The sequence below is a fragment of the Onychostoma macrolepis genome, chromosome 16 (genome assembly GCF_012432095.1).
Source record: "Onychostoma macrolepis isolate SWU-2019 chromosome 16, ASM1243209v1, whole genome shotgun sequence".
Lineage (NCBI taxonomy): Eukaryota > Metazoa > Chordata > Actinopteri > Cypriniformes > Cyprinidae > Onychostoma > Onychostoma macrolepis.
The window spans coordinates 9,715,328-9,727,604 of record NC_081170.1 but is presented as its reverse complement, the minus strand read 5'-3'; the positions used below and the strand labels follow the sequence as shown (position 1 = coordinate 9,727,604).

The 12,277-nt window shown below is 37.4% G+C and overlaps 1 protein-coding gene across 1 annotated transcript in view; it reads left to right on the top strand.

Moving 5' to 3' along the window:
- emc2 (ER membrane protein complex subunit 2) overlaps positions 1 to 11,361 on the top strand; it is a 36,572-nt gene extending 25,211 nt beyond the window's left edge. The window contains exons 10-11 of the mRNA XM_058746592.1: positions 3,850 to 3,954; positions 10,738 to 11,361. Coding sequence (XP_058602575.1) covers positions 3,850 to 3,954; positions 10,738 to 10,824 — 192 coding nt within the window. The 3' untranslated portion in view covers positions 10,825 to 11,361. The remainder of the gene's footprint in view (positions 1 to 3,849; positions 3,955 to 10,737) is intronic.
- Positions 11,362 to 12,277: the final 916 nt, after the last annotated feature.

Sequence of the window (12,277 nt, the reverse complement as noted above, 5' to 3'; positions counted from 1 at the left end):
GCACAAGTGAACTCACAACAAAAGCAGTTCTCACATATTGGTTTTCTTAAATGTTGATGCTAGTGTTATTAACAATACTAGTGTCAACCTATTAAAAATCATTTTTGTTAATTAAAATAAAGCTAAAATAAAAATGTTAAGTCAAACCAAAAATTACTCTGACACCAGAAATAATTTTTGATATTTTTATACTAGTTTGGTGCAGGACACTATAGTTCATTTATGTAAGTGAGGATAGCAAAATAAAGTAGCCTAAACTGTGACGCATTATACCAAAAAAATTGTACAGTGGACCACCAGTAAAATTATAAAAAAAATTTAGGACCAAAAATTATTCACGCTTTGACCTGACTGTTTTGCTTAAGTGTTTTTCTTTAATTGCTTATACAGCCTTTTTACACCACAGACTAAACAAAATTAAGCATTGCTTGGTTATTGGTTGACCTAAATTGGTATTATCTAATTGTGTACTTAAATTTAACAGCGGACAGCTATTCAACCTAATTCATTACATACCTTTCTATCAAAGTTATCTGACATTTATCAAGATGAATTTGTTCTTGTCATATTTTATTAACATTTTCTAAACTATAGCAAATAAACTGTGGTTAATGTGAGAAATGTTGAAGGTGTCTGAATAAATTTTGGTTTGTATATAAATATTAGATGAAATACACAAAAAGCGTAAAATTAGAATAAATGAAAATTAGAAATGTTGACTTGGAAACTACCTGAAATAAAATAAGGTTAACTAAAAATAAAATAAAGCTAAATAGAAATATATATTTAAAAAAAAAACTAATAAAAATGACTAATCACATAAAAAATATGACTAACACTTAAACTTTTTTTATATATGTATGTATGTACAGTCATGGCCAAAAATATCGGCACCCTTGGTAAATATGATCAAAGAAGGCTGTGAAAATTAATCTGCATTGTTAATCCTTTTGATCTTTTATTTAAATAATTCACAAAAATCTAATCTTTCATTGGATAAGAATTTAAAATGGGGGGGGGGGTATCATTATGAAATAAATGTTTTTCTCTAATACACATTGGCCACAATTAACGGCACCCTTTTATTCAATACTTTTTGAAACCTCCATTTGCCAGTTTAACAGCTCTAAATGTTCTCCTATAATGCCTGATGAGGTTAGAGACACCTGACAAGAGATCAGAGACCATTCCTTCATCCAGAATCACTCCAGACCCTTTAGATTCCCTTTGGGCAGGTACTCTTCAGATTTTGGTAGCCCGAAAATTAATTTAACTAGCCCGAATTAAAAAATTACTATTTTATTTTATTATTAAATGTTTTATTTTAATTTAAATATAGAAAATCAGATAGGAGTTTAAATGTCAATCAAAAATATTTTCAATACACAAATATCAACAAAAATGAAGGAAGGAATTTTATTTCACTATTTACAGGGTATCTGCAGAATTTTTAAAAATATATTTAAGGCAATTTATGACCCATTTTAAGAGCTGCACAAGTAAAATGAACACAGAATGAGCGGGGTTGGACAATGTCTATGGTAACATACAGTTTTGAGCCATAAAATTACATGATTTACAGTTCAGATACAGGTTTTCACAAAAACAAAAATCTTATACAACAGCGTTTCAGGCTATAACAGTTAGACCGTTTTTATGAAAAGGGATCAATCAAACATATAAATTATTATGTTAATTTAAAACGTATAAATATTACGGTCTTAATTGTTTAGATTTTTAGAAGGCACATCAACTTCTTTCTCATTTACAACTCTATGTGTTTGCTGCGTAAAAACATGAGTTGATATTTGCATTGATCTGGCCATAAACGGCAAGAAAGGCTTATTGAAAATGCAAATTCATTCTCTGCCACGTGGTGGCACTTTAGGAGCGCTGAAATATTGCGGTTTCCGCGGAAACGCTGTACACAAAGCAGCTCCGCGCTCATAAACGCTGCTTTATCAGGAATTATAGGTAAAATTTAATTAAAATGCCAACGACACGTTTCTGAGGACAGTCGGTTACCTTCAGATACATTCACATAAAGACATCCGCGCCGCGTTTTGACTTGAAACGTGCAGCGCTCATTATTTATTCAATGACATCATTGCCTTTTGAAGTTTAACGTAATCCTGCCATATCGCGACTCATGTTTTTCAGTCCCCAACTGTAAGACCTCTTTAAATTATAATTAAGACATTTCTTATACCATTTAAAGTATTTAAAACTTTTTATGGCCATAATTTTGATACAACTCACTTTCAGAGTTTTTAAGGACCCGCGGGAGATCTGTATTTAAGGAGCCCGTCGGGCAGGCAGTGATACATTTTGGTAGCCCGACTGGAAAATACAATAGCCCCGGGACGTCGGGCTAGCGATTTTGCGAGCCCTACTCTGGAAATTCATCATTCCTTCCTCTGTACTACTAGTTTTAATGCGAATAAACATGACTGAACATTTTCTGCCTCATGTAATTGCTCAATCAGTGTTTCAACCACGGAAAGACATCAACAAAACAGCGTGGAAATAAAATGTTACGTAGCATTTCATTTACCTACCTCAGCAAGTCATCAGTGTCCACAGCTCGTTAGTTCACTAGAGAAATAAAGTCTAGAGAGGAGCATTTTATTATTTATAAGTTAATTTAAAAACTGCATTATGTACAATTAACATGTTTGCATACAATTTATTTAATAAATGTTAAAAATAAATAGTAATTAAATTGAAGTTTGGGTTAAGTTCTTAAGCCTAATTGTAACCTTATAATGTAAAAGAGTTCCCTATAGTTTCAAGCATAAACTGAGGTAGATTTTTATCACTAAGAAAATTTAAACTATAACTGAATGTATTTAAAGAAAGAGCAACTTGTTCAGTTAACCACTGTTTATTTAAAAAAATAAATGTTTAGCTTTTCCCACTGCTGTACCAAAATTATACCGAACCATGACGTTAAAACCGAGGTACGTGCCGAACCGTTATATTTGCGTACCGTTACACCATATATATATATATATAACTGCATTTTATATAAGTTAATATAAAATTTTGGAATATTTGCTTTCATTTTTCAGTTCAGGTAAAATGTTGTTTTCATCAACGGTAAAACTGATAAATAAATTACAAAATATTGACTACATTTAAAGGACATTTTCACCAATTACAAGACTATAACTAAAACAAAAAAGCAGTAAAATGATTACAGATTGGGACTCGAGTGACCAAAAATTTTCCTTAACAGAGCCTATTTGCCGCATCTCACCAATCTTACACACCCCAAAATCCAGAAGCCGAGGGATTTGCTGCCAGAAACAGAGATGAGGTTGACTGTGTGCAGTTAGAGTTTCAGCACATCCATGGGGAAGGGCTTTCATGCTAGCCAACAGAGTACTTCGAGCTCTGCTGAGCGGGTCTAATAGCAATAACGAGGGAAAGATGGAGGATTTGTGGTTGTGGAATGGAGATCTTGTAGCGGCTGGAGAGCATGATTCACGTTGCGCTATGCCGTTCACACGCCGCCTCCCTGACACTCCCAGGACTGTCAGCACCGCCTATCCTATCTCTGATGTGAGACACATCAAGCTGCGTTAACACAGCGCCCTGACTTTTTTTTTTTTCACTGCTCAACCAGGCTCAAAACCATCACATTTTCCACCCTTTACAACATACCCTCCGTTGCCATCAGAGTTTAGCCACCCTTCCATTATGTGGGCTTTAAGTGGGAGTCGATGGGTATTTATCTCATGACTCTTTATTGACGGAATTTGCAGGAATGGTGATACTCTAATCTTTATGCGTTTCCCCCAACACTGTGGTCCATCTCACCCTTGTTTGTTGTCTCTTCTCTTGCAGTCGGCCAGTCACATTGCTGCCAGCCCAAAAGTTAGCGCAAAGGTGAAAAAGGACAACGTGAAGTACGCCGCGTGGGCCACTTCTCAGATTAGCAGAGCCTATCAGGTGAGAGGAGTTCATGAGTAGGGATGTTGATTTAGTTTATCTGAATTTATCAATTGTTGGATGGATACATGCATACATACATACATATATATATATATATATATATATATATATATATATATATATATATATATATATATATATATATATATATATATATATGTATGTGTGTGTGTATATATATATATATATATATATATATATATATATATATATATATATATATATATATATATATATATATATATACATAGACTTTAAAATATATTTTTAAATATATTTAATGAATTTATCAATTAATATTGTGTATACATATATACACACACACACACTTCATACGTGTGTTTTTTACACGTCTGTTGAAAAGTTTTGAGATTGGAGGTTTGTTTTTTAAGAAAGTAATACTTTTATTCAGCAAGGACGTCATCAGTAAATTCATCAGTAGTGACATTTATCATGTTACAAAAGATTTCTGTTTCAAATAAATGCTCTTTCTTTGAAATTTCTAGTAACTGCAGAATTTTGAAAAAAAAAAATTTGTCACTGCTTCCACAAAAACCGTAAAAATATGCATGGTATGTCAAAATGCTAATTACAGTATTTTGTTATGTTGAATCCTTTAAATCATGCCATGGATATACAGTTTCTGCCCTAGTTACTGCCCAGCCCTAGTTACTGCCAGTGCCGTTTGGCTGCCTGGGTTCTTTCTTTTCTGTCTTGCAGGCGCAGTCTGATATACAGACAGTGGAGTACATCCCCAGACAGTGAGCGTATGCCATGCCTTCACGCTGGGTCTGTGCTGAACACGCGTGCCTGGGCAGAGCGCAGCTAATGTGTTGACTTAAGCCCACAGGGCCTGGCATTGTGTTACGCAGCTGTTTTCTATGTCTGCATGTTAAAGCGCCACTATCCCTATGAAGCATAACAGCTGGTGCCAAACACAGGCCTCGGGAGTTAGCAAGGGGAAAATATGCAGTGTGCACACCACGGCTGCAAAGGGAGACAATAATGATAGCAGAAGAGAGGAAAAAGTGAAGTGCAGCGCGCATGGTATCACTAAAGCGGTTTATAATGTTGCCATGGTACACACAACGTAAATATTATACATTTATAAGAAATCTTAACTGCCATCAGGGTTATGATATACATTGCTTTTTTAAGGATTGACAGTTAAAAGTGTAATAAAGAGGCCCTTAGTCAGCAAGTAGGGCTTTCAGGGGCCACACACACACACACACACACACACACACACACACACACACACACAAGTATACCCTTGGAGTGTTTCCTGTGCGGTTGGAGGACTCTTGTCACACACTCTTGATGGAGCCTCCTTTACTATGACATGTTGGTGGGCATCTCGGTTCCAAAGAGGGGTTCTTCAGCGGTTCACCACAAGATGAGAGTCTGATCAGAATGAACTAGATCTTGCTGTTAAAGGCATAGTTCATCCAAAAATTAAAAATGGAATCACTTACTCACCATCATGTCGTTCCAAACCTGTAACAGACAAACATACACAAAAATATATTTTAAAGAATGTTTCAATTGTTTTTGTCCATACAATGAAAGACAGTGAGGTCCAAAACAACATTGGATCCAATTGACTTTTATAAAATATTCATATTTGGGCCTATAAAATATGCATTGTTACTTTTTAGAATTTATTTTCTAGAAGTAAACATTCAAGGACTATTTTCCACTTTCAAAAGTAACATATCGGCCTTGTGGTCTCCTAGCCTCAGGGTGGTTTAAAACTTGGCCGGGTTTCTGTTGGAATTTCCAGACCACCCAATAATGGATATTAATGTTCCTTTTGTTCCTTCTGTCTTGCTTCACACAATCATCTGCTGTATCTTTCTAGATTCCTGCATTTACTGATCTGTCTGCGTCAGGAGAAACTTTACTCACAAGAACGTCACTGCTTATGGATGGCAGTCATTCTAACACTGTCCTAAGCATAACGTCAGCAGCTTTGTGCGTCAAGACTTTGTGACGGTGCTTGGTTCCTATTTTTGTCGCGTTGTGCCTGGTAGTCCCTCCTACAGTGAAATCTCATTGGAAAGAAATCATGCTCCATGTAGTTTTATTTTAAACATAAAATATGGTTTGATTGATTGGCTGATTGATAGTCACTTCATGCAACATTTCGCATTCAATAAGGACAGAAAAATCCTTTGACACTCAAACCTTGATGTCATGTAGTTGTACTTTTACGTGTATAGTTTACCCAAGTTTACCGTGTTTATGATATTTACTCACCCGCATGGCGTCTGTACGACTTTTTTCTGTGGAACACAAAAGAAGATTTTCTGTTATTTAATTAGATTTTTAAAATTTGCTCATGTATGCATTTATTTATTTATTTAAAATGCCTTTTTTTTTTTTTTTTTTGGTCCATACAATGCAATTCAGTTGGGTCCAGTGTTGTTTTGGACCTAATTTACCTTCATTGTATGGACAAAACCATTCTATAGAGTATATTTTGTTCCACAGATGAAAGTAAGGGATAGTTCACCCAAAAATGAAAATTATGTCATTAATTACTCACCCTCATGTCGTTCCAAACCAGTAAGACCTTCGTTCATCTTTGGAACACAAATTAAGATATTTTTGATGAATTCCGAGAATCTCTGTTTAAGTTCAGTGGACACTTTTCAAAATGAGGAGGAGGAGACGAATTGTTGAATAAAGTCGTTATTTTTGTTTTCTTTGCACAAAAAGTATTCTCGTAGCTTCGTAAAATTACAGTTGAACCACTGATGTCACATGGATTATTTTAACGATGTCCTTGCTATGTTTCTGGACCTTGATCGTGGTAGTATCCTTGCTGTCTATGGGAGGGTCAGAGAGCTCTCAGAATTCATCAAAAATATCTTAATTTGCACTGCAAAAAATGCTTTTCTTACTTAGATTTTTTGTCTTGTTTTCAGCCAAAATATCCAGAAATTCTTAAATCAAGAAGGATTTTCTAAAAAACAAGTCAAAATTAAGTGAGTTTTTGCTTGAAACAAGCTAAATAATCTGCCAATGGGGTAAGAAAAATAATCTTATTTCAAACAGAAAACAAGATTATTTTTCTTGCCCCATTAACAGATTATTAACTTGTTTCAACAAAACTCACTTAATTTTGACTTGTTTTTTCTGAAAACAAGACAATGATTTTTACTTGAAAATCTAGAAAATCCTTCTTGATTTAAGAATTTCATGATATTTTGGCTGGGAACAAGACAAAAAATCTTAAGTAAGAAAAGCCTTTTTTGCAGTGTGTATTTTCCAATGGTGAACGAAGATCTTGCGGGTTTGGAACAACATGAGGGTGAGTAATTAATGCCATCATTTTTGGGTGAACTATCCCTTTAAGGTTAGTTTTCTGGTTAGGGTTAGACTGAACAATGACACAATTTTCATTTTTGGTAAACTCTGTGCATAACATCTTTAAGACAAGGTGTTACAGTTTTTTGTCAAAACAACAGATATCTGCTGACAGTGTTGGTGCTGGCGAGGTATTGCATATGATACATAGATTTTTTTGACATACAAGATGAGTCAGAGGCTTTGATGTTGCTTATAAGAGAAGGCTGGAAGCTTGAAATACTGTGCTAGAATCATGTGTGTCCTCTAGTGACACAGATATGGTGAAACGGCTTTGAATATGCAAGAAGGAATTAACCTAAGGCTGTTCAGAATAAGCCATTTATCCTTAACCTTGTTCACTGTACCTGAAAGCACCTTGGTTGTATTGAGAGGTCAACATAACCTGTTGTATACCTTTCTTTGAAGAACTTCTGAGGTCTTTCAAAGAGAAGTTGAGTCACCCTTTAGCAGAGAAGCTTTGATTGATGAGGTCTTCTGGAGGTTAACGGTGCCTTCCAACCTCTGTTGGTTTGCATACCATTCAAGTCACTTTCTGGCCATGGTTGATGTCCTCGGACAATTGTTCGAATAGAATTTGATTGCACATTCTCTACTTGACTCACTTCTTTTTCCTCTTAGTGCTTTCTGTGTTTGACTTTGAGAATAAATACATTAACTTCATCCTTCTCTCTCAATATAGCTAATAATTCACTGCTGATATCACTCAGCCACAGCGGCTGTCAAGGCCTGAGTCAGTCCACGTTTCATAATAGTCATACAGACGGATGACTCACTTCGCTGATGGATTAGGGTGCAACAGAGGGCTTCTGATGCGTAATGCCATAGCCCTCACTCAAAGCAGATTGAGTGATACGACAGGGTCGGACCATCATAGAACACTCAGAAACAAAAGGCACACGCATATTGCTTAATTTCATGAGTGAGTAATCGCAATTAACCAGTCGCTTGTTTGCAACAATCAATGCAAACATGAAAACATTGGTATTGAGTCAGCATGTTTTGAAATGCATGATATGCTTGGACTGCTGAACATCGAGTAGACCTCTGTGCCATTTGTAGATGACCTTGACTTTTGCACTCGTCTAAAACGTGATGGAATCTATCATTCAGAATAAACCACACAGCTCACTTGCACAACAATGTGGGGATTTTGTGAGAATGCTGGGAACGGCAGCCTGGCACAGACCACATATCAACTCTATTAATCTAGCGATGTTTCCCAGTAAGAAAATAACATTTGTCTCTCTGTATGTGTACATGTCCAGCGGGACCCATGAATTACTTGCAAAGGCACAGATATGCACTGCCATGCTCTCTCGGCCATGCTTTGTGTGCTTTTTTCTTTTTTTCCTGTTTACCCAATGAGTTCACTTGGGATGGCTGGCTCCTTCCTTCTACAAGCACACCCAAAGCCCATTACGATGCAGATGTTTCCTCAAAGAAGGTCTAGTATACCTGGAGAAAGCTGTCTATTAGCAGTCCCATTCATCTCAATGGCATTTGTTAGGCTGGCGCAATTGCCCCTTTGCAGGGAGTTTGATTGACAGGTGATCTGACCGATCCTAACACAGAATCTGCCATTTTTATCTGACAAACAAACCAGACAGGAGAGTAGATTAACGTTGGTGGAATTGAACTTTATAAATGGTGTGTATTTACGTGTTTCCGCGGTTGAAACCGAAACCTCTGATGTTCATTCATGTTTATTTTGTGCTATGACTAGTAAAGAGGAAGAGATGATCGCTTTACGTGCCGCTTGAACTGAGGCGCTACAGCGATCTGTCTCGACACATTAAAGAGCTACAAAACTGTATTTATTGTTTGAATTTCTTAAAAAATGACAAAATTTGAAAACTGAGACTTGTCTGTCAGCACTTAGTTAGGTTTCTCTTTGCTTCACGATGTATTTTTCACTGGTCGAAAACATGATGTGTGGAGTGAGAGTGCCATGGCTTGTCAGGCATGGCAAAAGTGACGAAGGGGGGCGGGTCTTTGCGAAGGGTCAATTTGAAATCTGACATCTTTGCATGGGGCATATATGCAAATCGGCATATTCAAATTGTTTCTGAAGAATTGTGTGATGCTAAAGACTAGAGTAATGGCTGCTAAAAATTCAGCTTTGCCACAGCAGCTTGAGTTCAATCCCCAACATTACTGACAAAACTGGATTATTTCTTCTTGAAAAAACATCGTTTCCAATGGTGTATATTTTTCTCATTTTGGTCAACTGTATTATTTTAATTAAAATAGTTTAATTGTCATCATGATGCTCATCTTTGGTGTAGTTGCGGCATGTACCAGCAGGGATTATGCTAACCAGCCTTGCCCTCTTAATTTCCTCCAAAACACCTTACACAACTGCTACTTCAACTGGAGTTGCTGTGGTGATCGGGATACGAAGCAGATGCCAGACGTGACTAATGAGGAGAAACGGAGAGCACAGCCTTTAATGGATAGTGGATTGGTTTATTATGTCAATTGCTGGAGGGGAGGATAGAGGAGTGAGCTTTGGCCGATATGCTCAATTTGTCCAGTTTGAGCGAGGCAGAGGGACTCTTAGCAGATGAGTCACAGGCGGATGTGGCAAGAGCGTGTAAGGATGCTTGGCCATGGGGGCTGTCGGCTAATGGGTCTTTGTGAGTGAGCTTGTAAGTTGGTGACTCATTAGGCCGTAGTATCCCTCCAATCCTTTTACTCTCATAGGGCGAACAAGGAGAGACGAAGAGAGATCTGCAGCGGCATCTCAATTACTCTACTAGTGCAGGCAAGAGCGTCATCACCATTCAAACTATTTTTGAGCCAGATTTCAATGGAACTAAAATTGAAAATGAAGATGCAGGATAATTTGTCTCAATTAAATTAAAATACTTATACAAAATACTTATTATAGGCTTTAGTTATAGTCATGAACTATGATTTGCTGTAGTACTTGCTAGTCGTAGAGCAATGCAAGTCGTCCATTTTTGCTCAGTTTTCCTGGAAGAAACAGACAGTACATGTTAAAATGCTCTGAATGCAAAGTTGATGAGTGCCAGCACATTAATACAAACCTTGGTGGCTTCAAGAGTGTACTGGGGAGTCTCCAGGAAATAAAATATCCCATGTACTATTTTGATTGCATTCTCTAATTTAGGCACCCCAGGATAGAGCCTTAAATTGCAAAGATTTGTAACGATGGTCATTATGTACTCTTCACGCTCTTAGAACAAGTCTGAAGTGCTTTATGAATGCAGCTCCTGCAAGGAGATATGGGAATCGTACACAAATACTTGTCTTTTAGCATTAGTATGTCATGGAGTCTGACGCGCCACAGTGTTTGTGTTAAAACGCAATACGTCCAAAAACATTGTAAATGGAATGATGTCCTTTCATCAACCCCTCTCTCTCTCTTTCTGTTTCTCCTAGATGGCGGGCCGTGGGAAGAAGGAGAACAAATGCTCGGTGAAGGCGGTGGAGGAAATGTTGGAGTCCATGCAGATCACCATGTCTTAAACCTCAGCTCTGCCCCCCCCCCCTTCCCACAACCTCTGTCACCACAACACCATGGCAGCTCTCCCTGCTCACTAGAGTACACCACCACCACTACCACCACCACCCACAGACCAGACCACCCAACCCAACCACCTCTGTATCAGTTCATCCATCTTTGTATTGTTTTGAGGTCTCCGGGTAGACTTCAGACACCCTGAACCATTCCACACAGTTTCTTGATTCAGCCTTCAGCACTCCTTTATTTATTATTAAGAGCTTATCGTTGGGTCGATTGGTGGAATCAAATGCGTCTGCGATGGAAGTGAGCGTGAAAAGGAAAATCTACGTAATGTTTTTAGTTCGGTCAGTTCTTGTAGTTTATAAGGATTCGATTAGAGAGAAAACTGTGAGAAGATGGAAATGTACTTAGTGTATGTGCAAGAAACTGATGTCATGACTGATCTGTTTCTTAGCAAAATAAATGAACCAGCTGGAAGATCAGCTAAGAATCAGTTTCTTTCTTAGCAAAATAAAGGACTGAATTTTTGACTAACCATACCAATGTTTTGGTGGGTCTTCATTGATTGGTTATCTGTTTCATGCATTGATGTCCAAGGAGCATTTCTTCTGTCTTGCTGTTCTCTTGGAATGTTTTGACTTGTCGTTTTAAATCCCACAACTGGGAGAATCTCTTGCTTTTTTTAAGCAAAATAAAGGACTGCATTTTTTTTAACTAACTATAACAATATTTAGGTGGGTCGTCTTTGAGTTGTCTGTTCCATGCATAGATTTAAAAGCATCATATATATATATATAATTTTTTTTTTTTTTTTTCATATATATATTTTCTCGCCCTGTTTTCCAGGAATGTTTTGACTTGTTTTCAAAGATCAGCTCTTCTCTGAGCCGCTATAAGCTAATGAGCGGTTAGAAGCCTGTTCAGACCACCCTTGGACCACTAAATGATAATAGCAATAAAGAGGATAATAATCGCCATTACCATGGTCATATAATGTGCCCTCAGAAGACTTCAAGAAGCGATAGAACCCCAGCTTTGCGCTACCCCATTGGGCAGCTGCTGGGATCTGCTGAAATACTTAAGAGCAACAGAAATTCCCATTAAAAGAAGGCTGCGCAGCAGGCAGTCTCTCGCTCCCGACGATATGACTGGGACTCGTGCCCCTCAATTACAGCAAGACCGTCAGGAAAGCTTGGCCGGTAATTAAAACAAAAGCACTTTGAATGCATAAATTTGGGTTTTTCTCAAGTGGCAGAAAGGGAAAGATTGAGAGAGGCTGTGAAAGGAGGTCTGGTTTCCTACTGTGTTCATTTGTAATGGTCACATCGCTTTCGGGACTAAATGAGCGTTATTTTCTCACTCACCCGTGCCGGGTCAGCTGCTACTTCCATCTCTTTTGTTTATTAAGTCGTGGCAATTGTCTCATAATTTCACATGCAGTCCGGTGGAAAAGTT